This window comes from Apodemus sylvaticus, chromosome 10, assembly GCF_947179515.1.
Source record: "Apodemus sylvaticus chromosome 10, mApoSyl1.1, whole genome shotgun sequence".
In the NCBI taxonomy this organism is placed as follows: Eukaryota; Metazoa; Chordata; class Mammalia; order Rodentia; family Muridae; genus Apodemus; species Apodemus sylvaticus.
Genome location: NC_067481.1, coordinates 42949791 through 42965470, shown reverse-complemented (window position 1 = coordinate 42965470; position 15680 = coordinate 42949791). Strand labels below are relative to the sequence as shown.

The following is a 15680-nucleotide window of genomic DNA, read 5'->3' as shown; positions in this document are numbered from 1 at the left end:
CTGCTGGTTGACCAGCTTTATTATATAGCAGGTACCATAGCTGCCCAGGAAAGAAAGAAGATGACATGGTGGTCATCATTCTTTCAAAGGCCCCTTAATGCCTCAGAAAGGCACATTATGTACATAAGAAAGAAGTTTACAAAACTATACATTAAGTAGAAAGAGTCCAAATTTTAAATATTTTTATTAAGTCTTTGAGAATTTCATACACGTATACAATGTATTTTCATTATATTTACCCCTATTTCTCCTTTAACTCTTCCCAGATCCACCCCAACCCTCCCCAATTATGCATTTTCCCTCTTTAAAAAAAGATGCACCCACTGAGTGCAATTGTATTGCTCATATACTTATGGGTATGGGGCCATCCACTAGAACATGTTGACCTGCCAGGGGCCATACTCTTAAAAAGATTCCAAATTCTAAGGTGATAATATACTTACATATGTATAAAAATTACAAAGGAAATGTATCAAAATTATTAACCAGAATGGTACATATGTATGTGTGTATGTATGCGAATGAATGTGTTCATACAGTACGTGTGCTCCTACATGTGGGAACCAGAGGTCAGTGTCAGATGTCTTTCTGATAACATTCTGTTTCTGGTTTTGTTTTTGTTTTTGTTTTTTAGATAGTCTCAATGACTCCAAGCTCACCGAGTTGGCTCACTAGGCTAGCCAGTGAGGTCCAGGGGTTTGCCTGGCTTTGCATTCTTCCTTCCCCATCCCACCAGTGTTAGGTTTACAGACACACATCACTGAGGATGCACTCAGCTCTTTGTGCTTGTGAGACAGGCATTTTACCCAGAATCATTTCCCTCCCCCAAAGTGTGTGTGTGTGTGTGTGTTGTAAAATGTAATTTTTTAAATTAAGAACCTGGATACAGACTGGGTGTGGTAGTGCATGCCTTTAATCCTAGCACTCTGGAGGGAAAGACAGGAATTTGAGGCCATACTGGTCTATACAGTGAGTCCCCAGGATAGCCAGGGCTAAGAACCTGGACACAGAAAGTAGAACAACATACAGCATGGCAAAAGTGATGGGAGAGGCCTACTCCTAGGATGAAGGAACAGAAAACACACCACGAGGATGTAGCACATGACTATTAAACAACTGAAGTAAAACGAAACAGCAAACTGTGATTACTTGCCTGTTGTATTTGTTAATATTCCAGTCAGCTCACATTACAGCCATGCCCCATTCTGCTTCATCAAAGCCCAACCCTTGGAAGCAAGCACACTTGCTTGGATAGTGGTTGCGGACCTGACTGTATGCAAGAATCACCTGGGTATCATGAGACTTGGAAATCGATCTCTAGGAGATGGAGCTCAGAAGTCTCTCTGAAGCCAGGTTCTTCTGATACAATGTGGGCTCTGAGCAGCACCTGTCTAGGACAAACTGAGACAACGTTAAAGAAGTTCCTGTTCATCTAAGGTTTCAGATAAAACAGGAGCCTGGGAGATGGGAGATGCGAATGGAAGCACGGTGGCTGCTTACCAAAAGTCAGCAAGCAATCAGAATGCTCATAGCATGGAAAATGCCACTCATAAGTTTAGTTTGTTCAGCCACACACATAATCCAAATGCCAAGGGCAGTAATAAGCTTCAAGTGGCACTGCCCTTACCTAGAACTCAGCCTCCTGAACTAACATACCAAAGCAATAAAAAAGAGTTCTCAGAGAAGACAGGTCACAGGCTTCTTAAAACTCATGTCCCACAACTGACACTCAAGACCTATCTCATGAGAACACACTCCTCTCTCTCTATTCTCTTCTAATGTGCCTGTCTGACTGCTGAGTCCAGGGTAGATTAGATTTGTACAGTAAGGGGGGAGAGAAGATTTACATGGGGACAGACTGAAACAAATCATGTAGTCTTAACCATATACATCAATCAGGGGGTGGGGAGAAAAATTACATAAAACAATGGGTTGAAAACAACTATTCAAAATTATGGCCAGTATGATGATTTACTAAGGAAAAAGTAAAATCATAACTTCATATTTTCCTCAGGGAAGCAAAACTGAAAGAGCATTCACACCCGAGCCCCTGAGCCCCTTGAGCCATTTCAAGAATGAACAATCTAGTTGGGATGGGCATACACACCTTTAACCTCAGCACCCAGAAGGCAGAGGCAGGTGGATCTATCCAGCGTTCCAGGACACCAGGGCTACATAGCGAGACTCCACATCTCACTTGGAAACAGCCTTGTACTGTAGGAATCACAGTTAAAGTTAAAGGCTAGGCCATACAAGCTCTAGGAGCCAAAGCACTGAGTGCTGCAGCCATGCTGTTAATCTTGGACCTCTCCTGTCTCTGTGGTTTGATGTTTTATATGCACTACAGCTTTTGCTTTTGGTTGGGAGTTTTTGTTTTGATTTGGGTTTGTGTGTGTGCGTGTGTGCGTGTGTATTACTAATTTCTAGGTGCATGTATTTATGAGGCTAAAGCTCCAAATCTGTAATTTATAAGCTGCTGTATTTGTTTATATGTTTTAAAGGTTCTCTTATTAATCATAAGAATTTAGAGAAGGATAACAGAACTAGCTAACTCAATCTACTATTTAGGACTGTTCCTATAATAAACTCAAAATAGCCCAGATATCTGTGTAAGTCAGAACTGAAACAAGACCAATGGTAGTGTCAATCAAAAACAAGTCAAAGTGTTTTCAATGGCATTTGACCCTTTTGTAAGTTGGCTAGAGCATTTTTCCTGATCAGAGCTGCAGACAAAGCAGCAGTCTGAGATAAACCAGTAGTCTCAGACAGTTCCAGATGATCCTCCATTGTCCAAGTCCTCAAAGCTAACTTTGTGGTCACAGAAAGAAAAATTGTTTGAGTTTCTCTTGGTGCTTGCCTCATTGTTTTATGTAAAACCATTTCTGTAACCAATTCAATTGCTTCTATTGCTTGTGTGAACTTTCTGTGTAAATAGTAAATTGTTTTTGTTTTTAACTCAAGACAGTAATATAATCATGGGAGAGATATGGAAAAGAGAAATTAAAAGAAAGCTATGTTTGTTCCTCCATATGCCTTTTTCTATCTATTCCAGAAGGACATATTACAACATATTATAACGGTGTACCAGCCTGTGGCTCCTCTAGGAAAGATTTTGCTCAGCAGTAAGCAGTCTTTTTACTAAAGTAAAACCTACTGCTATGTTATGAGTTGCTTAGCCTGAATGGGGGACATAAAGGACTTCTAATCAGTCAAAACAGCCACATCAGTAAAGCAGCTGTGTGGGGACTATAAGGTGGGACACAGAAGTGCTAGGACTTTGCTGGGGGCAAAGTATGGACAAGGAGCCAGCTGATGGCCTTCATACACTTTTCTAACTATCCAAGCCCCTTACTGGGATTCGTTGCCCTGCTTTCTACAGGTAGACCATTCTATTTCATCGGGAAATGTTGGAAGCCATGATCTAACTCACAGACTGTCTCACAAACATCTCCTGCCCATAGTGTCATGATCACAGTACACACCTGTCTGGGTGCTGAGTTTCAGAAATTCAGTAACTGAGCATAAGATAAAGGGAGATTTCCTGTTCCCTGTCCTAGACTCAAAGATGAGTAGAAATCGTATCTGTGCAGCTTTCCTGGGCGACTCTCCCTTTTCACGAGGACTTGCCTTCCCGATAAACTGAACTATAATACTATGCATACTCCTTCACAATGGCATTTAGCAGTTCATCTCAGATCTGCCTTATCAGCCCCACAAAGCAAACTCACTTCTCAGAAATGAAAACTCCAGTCCTTCATTCCAGTGGAGGGCCACAGGGAGGCATGAAATAGAGGGTAACCAGACTTAGGCCAGTGTACACTAATGTGCCTGGGTTGCCTCAGAAATATATGATTCCAGAAGAGGGGGAGGGAGACAGCCTGAAACTACATGGCCCAGAGGTGCTTTTAACTCGGGTCATCCTTCTGCCTCAGGCTCACAGGGCTGAGATTTCAGTGACTAAATTCTAAGAGAATTTTTATCGATCCAACTTAATCTCTAATTGGAAGACAGCATACAACTGAAAAGGTGCAGACATTATGGAGGAAAGCATTTACTCAATGGGAGCTGGCTGGCAGCATGGAGATCCACACTGAGCAGGTAGACACAGAGCCAATCCAGAAGGCTCAGGCAAGAAGGCATCAGGGAAAAACAGTTTCTTAATGTGTGACAGCTCTTTTCCATCAAGGGTCTGCTTAGGTTGCGCCTCTTCAGGAGAATATGCCCAAGCCATTTCCCATCTCAGCTCTCAAGCCTCTCTGGCCTGTGATCTATACATATACACAGCTCTTATGTTGTTAGCAGTTCTGCTTAAAAATATGGTGTTGAGTCCTTCTGTCTAGGGAGTACTTAAAATGATAACTTATCTGCACTGTTTACTTGGGCTCCATATTTCATTTCTCATTGATTCATTTATACACCCTTTACCCAATAGGCTCTCTCAAAGAGTGACTTCCAAAAGAAAGCCCCAGTAAAGTGCTTAGCAAGAGTTGAGTCGTTTCCATCTTAAAGCTGGAGAGTATATGAAAATCGTATAGAATCCACAGTTGAATAAGGAAATTGGTTTCAGAGTTGTTTTATTTTTAAAGTCTCTCAACTAAAAAATTTATCACATAGCTATTAGTGCCTAGATTTGAGAGTCAGTGTTGCCAACGCGTATGAGAGCAAAGAACATGGTGCAAAGAATAAAATATAGCAGAAGTTCTCACTGTGAAGAGTTTAGTATGGTTTTTCAGGAAGTGAACAGTAGTACTCCTGTAGAAGTGGTTATGGTTCAGGTGGCAGTCAAACAATGAACTGAGCATGACCAGGAAATGGCCAATCCAAGAGGCTGGACCAGGGGCTAAGCGTTCACCGAATGCTATGTTCTGGCCCCTATTAGGAGGTTTTCAGATGCTATCATTCAGTTTCACAATAGACCACCATGCCCATCAGGGAGGCTCAGGGGAGCCAGGGAGAACATGGGAAACACCTTGCTTTCCACAAAGAAATCAGAATTTCTCCCAGGACCTTTTTCATCCTTTCCTCCCAGATAAAACCAAAACAAATGACTCCTCTATTTTACTGGGGGAAGAAGAACACAGTTACTCCAGCACTCACAGGGGCAGGGAGGGCAGGGAGGGAAGGCAACATGGAAAGGAACAGGGAAGAGTCAACAGGAATTACATGGGTAAATGAGTCCTGACCAGATCCTTTCCACACTGATGATGTTATCCCAGTAACCCTAGAAGCTGATCGCTGTCTATATACATACTCCGAGACCTTGGGAACCTAAGTCATAATGCTAGGAGGCAGAGGAAGCTAAGACTGGGGGTTGGACCAGGCAGGCCTCAAAGCCTGTGTGTTCTCTCTCCCTGTAGCAAGCACACTTTCCCTTCTCCTGTTTCCACACCAATGCCCCTAAACTAAAGTATGGAAAACATAGGTCTCCTCAAGAGCTCTAACCAATAATTACAGAGCAGTTAGATGAAAGAAGCTTGTTTCCCCCCAGGAAACAAAACTGTCAAATCAATCAAGGGATTTAAAGGACAATTAGAATGAGGGTTACCCTCTCACTCCAACCTATGAATAGAGTTGACATTCTGAGTGATGTTATCAGTAGATTAAATGAATGAGAAACTACTATAGGGGCTGAAGCTGTTGAGGACCACAGAAATTCCCCTCTCAATGAACTCAGCAATGGCTGGGCAACAATACAACGGCCCAATCCTGTCTTTAAGGAAATTAACAGAACATGGGGGCTAGTCTTCGAGCAGGGTTCTGTCTGCTGGACTGGCTCAGACATCAATGAGGACTTGCTGATGCTCAGCAGCTAGCTTTCCACACAAGGGTAGCTCAGTGCAGAAATGGACACAGATCATTAAGTAAACCTGTCCATCCATACCAAATACACCGGTCCTGTTCAAAGTCAAGCAAATCTAAGAGTCAATCCCTTCAAAAGCCTGTAATGAAAGTAACCAGTAGTGACTTCTGCGTGCTTGATCCCATCCACATCTGGCTCTATTTGGGAGCTAAACTCAGCAGAAGTCTACAGGGTCAAGAAATGACCCTGAATAAAAATAGCCTTGGAAGTCTGTCACAGAGGAGAGGAAACAAGGCGGTGGGGTGATTCACTCCAAATGGCAGCTCCAAAACCCAAATTCCCATTTTTGTTCCAATCTGACGCCAATGTGCAAAACAGGCACAGAGCAAACTGTCCGTTTCCAAAAGCAGTTGCCAAAGAATTTTATATGGAAGCCAAAAGGATTTAGTGTGCCATTCACCTCTCCTCTAAGTCTAAGAAGGAAGAACTTGAACTGAAGCACTGAACCTAAGGTGGGGTCCCGGCACGTGAAGACCACCCAAGGTCCAGGAAGGAAGAAAAAACTTTGTTCGCCAAAGTTTCCAATGACCAAATGGCTTGCTGGGTATGGGTACAGGAGTTCTACGGGAACATGTGAGTCCTTGGCTGCTCTGGCTGCCTGCCTATTCTCTAACTTCTCCCTTCCCCAGCACATAATTAAGGTTAACACTGAGAAGGGTATACGCTTTTTTGTGGGTTTTGCAGGTGAGGGTAGTACTAGAGATTGGAGCCTCTGCCTGCTAGGCAAGCCCTCTACTGAGCTACCATCCATAGCTTTTTGGTTTTGGGTGTTTGCTTTTGGGGGGTGGGGCAGAACAGACAGACAGAGTGTGTGTCAGTCCCATGCACCAACCCCAGCTGGCATCAAACTCACTAGCCAGCACTGACTCTGAGCTTCTCATCCACATACCAAATTCTGGAATTACAGGCATATGTTATTATACCCAATCACAGCCCCCTGCCCTTTTTCTTTGCAATTTGAGACATAGCCTCCATAAATTTCAAGTCGGTCCTTGACCTCACTCTGCAGCTCATATAGACCTTGATTACAACCACCCTGCTTTAGTCTCCCAAGTAGCTGGGATTCTAGGCCTGCAACACCAAGCTCTGACACACTTAAGAGTTGAGAATTCTCCTGGCTAAAGACTGATTATCCAATGTCTGACTACTTAAGCCGTGCTGAGCACACCAGGTGTCAAGTCCATGACAGGAAACAAAAGGTCTGCTTGTCAGTTACTTACACCTTCTTCCCAAAGCCCTCTACCCAATCTTACATCCATAATTTGTATTCCTTTTCTTATAGATGGTGGTTTTCTAAACAACACTGGGTTTCAAAGTACCAGAGAACCCAGGTCTACCTTTAGAAATGCTGTCTTTGACAAACTAGGCCACAGGTTAGCAAGGAAACAGACATTAAAAAGGAAAGGAAGAAAGAAAGAAAGAAAGAGAGAGGGGGAGAGAAAGACACACACACACACACACACACACACACAGAGAGAGAGAGAGAGAGAGAGAGAGAGAGAGAGAGAGAGAGAGAATGAACGAACAACGTGGCAAAGGCTTTTAGCTGTCATGAATAAGTGTGCCTATAACCTAGGCGCACAGAGTATAATTAACCCTGTCTTGTAAGATTGGGAAAGACTTCTTAGACTGGTCTCAAGATGAGTAAGAAAGAGTGTGACAAGCAAGGAGGGAATGAGGGCGGTGATGAGGGAGGAACATTCCAGAAAGTAACAACAGCCTGGCCAGAGGTTCCCTACTGAAGGCAATTTTACCCAGATACAATTCTTGTATCTAGTAGTTAGATGTTACTAAATAACCACCACATCCCCCCCCAGGGCATAGAAGAGCCCTCTTAACAAAGCCTTATTCACCCAAACTGTCAACAGTCTCACTGTAAAACTCTGCTTTAAGCAAAGATTAAAAGAAAGAGAACTGGGGTGCAGCTCAGTGGTAAAGCACTTGCCTGGTATGCATGAGACTGTGGCTTCAGCCCCCTGCACTGCAAAAAAACTGAGGCTGAGCAGATGCTTTATCCTCAATATAGGAGCAGTAGATGATGGAAGGAAGCCCAGCACACCACACTGCCGTATCAGCTGACGAACACATCTCTGGGATAGGGTCCTCAGCCCAAAGCCACTCCGGAACGGCCCCTACACCTTGCATTTCAGCAAATGTTATATGAAGGGAGACAAGCAGGGTTAGGACTAGCTAGGTGTTCCTGGCCGGGTGTTCACCTGCAGGACTCATATGTAAAGAGGATTTGAAGCTGGTGGAGATGCTGGAAAGACTCAGGAACAGGAAAAGGTCAGGCTAGAAGCAGCAGCAGCAAGAGCTCCTGGCCCCAAACAAGTGGCTGTAAGGGAAGGAGAATGCGATCTGAGTGCCAGGGTCTTGAGTGGGCACTGAAGATGCAGGCAGGAATCATGTCTAATCATAAAACAAGGAAGCAGTCAAACAGGACTTTTACTCCTGGGCACGGATCATTTAGAAACAGAGCAAGGACTTTCCCGTTACTACCTCCACTGAAAAATTAAAGAGAAATAATAGAACGAGCCCCCTCCTCTCATAGGAAACTTCTGAGAAGAAGGGAAGAGAGCCTGAAGACACTGGTAGCTTGTGTTACAAGAACAAGAAATACAATTTGAATCTTCTCAGATATGCCTCCTTGCACTACCCTACGCCATCTCTTTAACATTGCCCTGTCCAGATGCACACACTCAACTACACTGGTTTTTAGAGGTGGGGCTGAGGAGATAACTCAGTTAATAAGTGTTTGCCTTACAAAGTCCTGAGTTGGACCCTGAGCACAAGTAAAAAATCCCAGGTGTGGTGGCACTTTTAACTCCAGGGCTGAAAAGGCGACCCCAGGCGACCCCTGGGGCTCACTAGTTAGCCACCAGAGCCTACTTAGAGAGCACCAGGCCATTGAGAGCCCCAAACCTGAAGTTGCCCCCTCACAACACACACAGGCACTGGGCATGGGATTGTGTGTACAGAGGTAGTGTGAGTAGAGCAAAATTTCACTGACTGAAGTAAACGTTCATAATCAAGCTCTAGTTACAACGGAGGGAAAGCAGAAAACCGTCATCCAATTCTTTTGTTGTTTCTCTTAGTCCTATGGATTAAACCTAGGGCCTACATATGCTAGGTGGCTCATCCTCTGTGAACTATATCACTAGCTCTGAAAAGACAACTCCAAATCTAAAATGATGTGAAAGGTTTTAAATTATTCCTTTGATTGATGCCTTATTATAGTCCAGCCTCACACCCACAATCCTCCTGACACGGCCTCCTGGGTGCTGGGATTGACAAGCATGCACTGCCACACCCAATGTCATAAAAGTTGTATTAAAAATCCCTTTCTTCTCTATCTATAATACAGAAACTGTTGCCACAAAGGAATGTATTGTGTGCCCAGAACAGTAGCAGAAATTCTCCACTGTAGAGAAAATTAAGGTCAAGTCTTGATGACACAGAGCCCTGAGGTAACTGTAGCCTTGGGTTTTTCACTGTTGGTGACAGACCCTAAAGGAAGGAAGCAATCCATACAGAAGATCCAGTCAGAAATCAGAAGACCAGACACTGTAGAATAAAGAGTACAGATTGGCACAGGTGGGGAGGGGCTGGAGTAATAGGAACACCTTCAGGAATTTCATTTGCCTACCTGAGTGCATCCCTCAACCAGACACTTGCAAACTGTCAAAGTATAAGCCTGGTGCAGCCTGTGCCACCCATGAAAACATTTCATCTTAGCACATGGTGTGTAATGGTGATTCCTGGTCACCTGTACATAAAGTGAAATGGACGGCCAAAGGGCACAGCAGCAAGTGTCCAGAAACTCACGCTCAGGGATGGAGGGAGTGTTAAGGTGACAGGAAGTTTACACTCCCAGAGAGGGCTGTTTTAAATCTGGGTTGAGATTTTCAGCTAGAAAAGAAGATATGGTGCTACCACTTGCTGGCACGCTAAGGCTCCAGGGAATTAACAACTGACCAATTGCTGAACTGTGTAATGAGAGCACAGCCAGCTCTCAGTTACATACACAAATGCTGGCTGTAGCATCACACACCTGTAAGCCCAGCACACGGAAGCAGTGGCAGGAGGATTATGAACTTGAGGTCAGCCTTGGCTATGTAGTGAAATGACTCTCCTCTCCCCCATCAGCAAACATATACAGGTATCAGACAGTCCAGGATTCTAATTGCCAGGGAAAGGCAGGCTGGAAATATGAGCATTAGACAGGAATCCTGTTAATGAGAGCTCATGATTCCTCCCACAGATGCCCAACACCAACTCCTCTGCAGACAACACAGCTGACTGACTAGCTCCCTAACACAGTCAGCTTTCATGCTACCTTCCCTACTCACGCCACTGTATCCACCTGGAATGTTCTCCACCCACAGGTTCACCCAGACGAGCACGACTCATCCCCCGGGACTTAGCTCAACTCCTCTTCAGGGTGTTTCTGACTCAACCAGTGGCATTTCCCCCCTTTCTGAACTTCTAGAACAATTAAGTTTGTAGAATTACTTGGCACATAGCCATCTCAGCTCAATAAAGCTTATCTGGTTTTCTATTTTCTTTTCTTTTCTTTTTTTTTATTTATATTGCAAATGATTTCCCCTTTTCTGGGTCCCCACTCCCAGCAAGTCCCATAAGCCCTCTTCCGTCCCCCTATTCTTCCATCCACCCCTTCCCACTTCCCTGTTCTGGAATTCCCCTATACTCTGGTTTTCTATTTTCTAAATGAACAGCAATTGCCACCTTTCCCCCCTGTGCTCACTGGCATGCCACCTGTTGGAGAGAAGGAACAGATCTTACTCATAATTCTTTGCATCCACCCATCTCATCCTCTAGAGTACCTTAAAGTTCAATTACACCATTCTCTTCTGTGTACATAGGAGTGAGGTTTTCCCTAAACATCTAATCAATCATTCAAATCTTTGAAAGCTTTCAACTAATGAATGTGAAATCCTTTAAAAAATAATTCTACATGTTGTCCTTCAAGTTACTTAAAAAGAAAAAAGCCACAGGGAAAATTTAGTGGTACAGCACTAAAATTTTAAACTATTGCCAGCATTTCCACTGGCAATAATAATGACAGTATTATTTTTTTAAAGCCACAACCATTTTATTCTATTGCAGAAGGACAGGGGGTGGTTATAATTGCTTTACCCTTTCTTTTCTGTTGGGGTTAGGGGCGGGTTTGTAAGACAGTATCTCACAATGCTAGAATTGAGTTTGCAAGCTACCATAATCAACCTCTTGAGTACTGGGATTGTAGGAGTAAACTACCATAACTGGCAAAAAGAAAGTTTTAAAAATTAACTCTGACTCTAAGCCTTTAACTTTAAACTAGGAAAATTCCTCAAAGTTCTAGCTAATGTCATGTCATGTATGTAGTACATATGTAGTATATATGATTAGTACCATGACACATTACATATGTGTAGTACATATGGAAGTTAAAATAAGACACTACATTTAAGTGTTATTGTTGTTTCTTGGAAGCAGTATATACTTGATGTTTGATAATCTGAAATGATTAGTAATTGACAGCAGCTTAATTGTAAAAAGGCTTCTCAAAGCACATAGCTCCATCATGGGGGAAGTATGGTAGAATCTCAAGTAATGTAGAACAAGTTTAATTTGTGAAATTGTTATTTTACATACTCTTTCTCTGCTTAATGTACACTTGAGAAAACTTTGAACAGCATGGCTAATAAGTAATTGCCAGGAAGTAGTCTTAGGAATTCTATAAATTAACTAATTTAATCTCAAGAAAACCTAATTCTATTTTTTAAAAATAATAAAGATACAGAAATATTTAAGTATGCTATCCATAGGCCACAGCAGGAAAGTGGTAAAATGAAAATCTGAATCTCAGCCACTGACTCTGAACCATAGTACTGACTACAGCTGTAACTTCTTCATTTTGATTAGGATGGTATTTGAGGTCATTTGTATAAAAGTTGGGCATATAAACTTTGGTTTAAAATTAACATATAAACGATGATGTCAGGTGTCACACGTTAGTAAACTCAGCACTCAGGAATCTAAAGAGGACTGCTTTAATTTGGAGGCTATAAGTGGGGAGATTAACAAAAAATAAATATGTAAATAAAATAAACAACCAAATAAACAATGAAACAAAAAGTGCAACATGCTGTTATAATGCTATTAGATACAATTTGTAGTTGGCTCTCTGTAACTGCTGGTTCTATATTCTCAGAGTCAATCAAATTCAATAAGCTGAAAACTGAAAAGATTTAGAGAAAACATTTTATCACTGTATCAGTGCTGACCCTGTTCAGACTTCTGGTCATTATCCCTTAGTAATAATAGCAACATTTTACATAGCATTTCATTGGATTGTGTATTATAAGTAACACAATACAATGATTTAAAGTAAACAAGAGGGGCTAGAGATGTAACTCAGTGATAGAGCACTTGCCTAGAGCACACAAGGAAGTTCAGTCTCCAAGACTGAGAAGGTATATATATATATATATATATATATATATATATATATATACTCAGGAATATATATATATATACACTCAGGAATATATATATATGAATGAATGTATGTATGTATGTGTATATAGGGCATATGCAAATAAGACTCCTTTATCCAAAACTTTATTCTCTGCACTTTCAGGTATATAGTATCAATGAAGGTGAATATGGTACAAAATCATCTTTTGAAAGAGAAACTGTAAGAAATTCCATCTAGCTTTTCTTACTGTTATAATAGTTCTGTTTCGTATCAGTCGTTTTTTTCATCACAGGTATATAGTTATAGGGAAAAACATAGCTTGCATATACAGTTTATCCACTAGGGGGTTTCTTGGAATCTGTGCTCCACATATATGAAGGGGCTATTGCTCTACTATGTCAGTTTATACAACTCAGGAATCCTCTGATTTTAATTTTTAAAAGAGAGCCTTGAAAAACTGTCCAGACTGGCCTCAAACTCATTTCCTGGCATCACCCCCTAAAGTAGGTGGGATTATAGGTGAGCATCCTCAGATTCTAGAATACACAGGGACTCTTCGAATGGACTTTCTGAGGACACTGAAGGACTACATATTACTCTGCAACACTATTTTGGAATACTCTGTGTATCTCTTTGAGACTACTAGGAAACCCGGGGAGTCCTAGAACATAAGCACTGAAAACTTGTGGAAACGGAGGCCCACACAAGGCCAGTTTATGGCAGGCATGTGCAGCATGCAGGCTACACACTCCTGCTCCACACACAAGGAAGCCTGACGCCAAACAGAGGAGGGTGGAGGATGCAGCCCTGTTTGTTAGTTGATAGCGTGACTGCCTAATGCATCAAGCCATGGGTTTGATACCTAGCACTACAGAAATCAAGTGTGGCAGTGCATACCTGGACTCCCAGCATACAGAAAGTAGAGGTAGGAGGGATCAAAAGTTCAAGGTCACCCTAGCCAGATAGCAGAACAGAACATATGAAACTATTTGTTTTATTAATTTAAAAATTAAAACAGGTTTTTGTTTTAAATTATGGAATTGCAGTTGACAGTAAAATTGAGGTAAGTATCTAAACCTAATTATTATTTTCAGGTTTAAGTTTAAAAAATGATATTTGGCTATAAAGTTTACAAGTTTACAGAGCAAAGCTTCTGGGAAAACACAAACAAACAAATAAGCAAGTAAGCACACGCCTCAATTTTTTTTTTAAAGTCAAACCACTTTAATACTCAAGATTACATATTACTGTTTGAAAGTGAAATAATCACGTATAGAAGACTTTCTAAAATAAGTTCCTCTTGGAAGCCCATTCTGGGGCATTGAGTTGTAACTAAATTCTCAAGGTTGTCAGTAACACAAGGGCTCCATCCATAACTCCTTGAAAAAACTGAAACCATGGACGCCTTGTCAAATTCAGACAGTTTATCTTGGCACTGGCAAGTACGGCAGTCTCTTCGATGTCTGGAAACGGGTCTAATTACGTCGAATGAGTAACTAAAAAATAGCCCGTGTCCCGGAACAGACAGCTTAGGGTTCACTCCATAGCATCCTGAATGGTAGGATGGAACCACGCCAGAAAGAAAGAAGACGACGAAGAAAAGAAAAAATAAAATCAAGCGTAAAAGCAGGAGGAGATGCCAACCTCTTTTAAAACAACCTTCCAGTTTTCCTGGGGCTGCCAGGGCCATCATGCCGCTCCTAAGTTTTTCTTTTCCCTTACTTTTGTTCCATTAAGTCACCCGGTCCCGCCCACATCACTTTACCTGGCTCAGGGCAGGCTGGTGCACCCCAAAGCGACCTCAAGCTCAGCATAGCCCTAATCCGGACACCACACAGGGACGACCCCAGACCCCTAAAAGTACAGTCCTAGACTTATCACGTCCTGGAGTCCCAAGGCCGCACCAAGGAAGAGTCCTCTCTCTGGGAGGCGTGACCACCCATCGCCGCGGACCCCTGTCACCCCGCCGGCACTCACTCGCGGGTGCTGCTCGCCCCGGTCACCCCGAATCCTCAGCAGCGCCCCCTCTCGGGAAACCCCGTCATAGTTGCCGAGACGCGCTCACCTGAGCCTAAGGTTGGCCATGAACTCGGGCATGGAGACGGTGTCCATCAGCACGAAGTCCGCCTTGCCGAACTCAAGGCTCTCCTGCTCCGCCATGGCGCCGTTTCAGGTGGGAGCGCTCGGGCTGGGGCTAGGGTGCTCGGCACCTTCGGGCGCGGTCGGGCCGGAGACGGCCGCCACTCCTCAGAGTTCGGGCAGGCGCGGCTCTGAACGGGTGAGGCCGGCGGCTTCCGCTCCTCCCGCGGTGGCTGCGGGGTGTGTGGGGGCCGTGGTGGCGAGACGGAGACGGCGGCGGCTGGTCCCGCCTCTAGCCTTGGTCCCGCTGGGCCCCGCCCCACCCGGGCCGCTCAGGCTCCGCCCCGTCGATGAGCCCGCCCAGCCGCGGCCCAGCCGCCTCCTCACCTGGGCGGCGCGCACGCGTGGGGCGGGGACGCGCGCCGAGCCAGCCGCGGCGGCTGAGTGGCAGCGCCCCCTAGAGACAGACACGGGTATCTAGCCGGGCGGAGTGCTGTGTGGTCCTGACTTAGGGTGGAATAGGCCTTGTTACCTTCTTCATCCCCTGCCAAGTAGATGCCAACAAACTTAGAAACAAAACTTGAGCGGCCTTGGCGCGAATTATCCGTTATGATTCCGTCACATTCTCCTGTGCTCATGCGCTACCCATCCTTGAAGTAGTGGCTAAATAGAAATGTGTAGAGAACAACTCTAGGTCACCGAAATGGTCAGAGTTGTTCTAAGTGCTTTAGCAAACTTAAGTAACTTGTCTCACTGCTAGGAAGTGGAGGAGCTGCGACATCATGGAGGTCATCTGATTTATGAACCCCAGCGTTCAACCACATGGCTTACTCTTCATTTCCAGTGGTCCATTCTTTTCCACTCATGTGAGCATGCCATCAGACATTACCTTGTACTAGTAATTTTTAAAAATATGTATGAATCATCTCCTCAGGATGATTGCAGGCTTCTAGCATAGAGGACCATATCCTAAACTTTTTTATATTCCCCTGCCCCTACTCTCCACACACTCCAAGAAGCTATTGTAGTGATTTATATTGAAAATAAGAAATCCATGAAATTCGTACCATAGATTGTAACAAGCTGTGATCTCCAACTTAAAGACATACCAGGTGCTCTTAAAATGTTTTTTGTTGGGGAGAAGGGTGTTGCTAGAGAGATGGCTCAGTGGCTAAGAGCACTTGCTGTTCTTACAGAGGACCAGAGTTCAGTTCCCAGCACCCACACTATAGCTTTGCTTGAATTTGACCTCAAGAAGCT

General features: G+C 43.6%; 1 protein-coding gene across 2 annotated transcripts in view; it reads right to left on the bottom strand.

Annotated features, from left to right (window-relative positions):
* Positions 1 to 14720, bottom strand: part of Myo1d (myosin ID) — a 295829-nt gene extending 281109 nt beyond the window's left edge. Inside the window, exon 1 of one of the 2 annotated variants that reach the window (XM_052197479.1) lies at positions 14407 to 14720. In XM_052197479.1, coding sequence (XP_052053439.1) covers positions 14407 to 14501 — 95 coding nt within the window. In that variant the 5' untranslated portion in view covers positions 14502 to 14720. The remainder of the gene's footprint in view (positions 1 to 14406) is intronic. The other variant, XM_052197478.1, reaches the window with a different exon arrangement.
* Between the last annotated feature and the right edge of the window lie 960 nt (positions 14721 to 15680).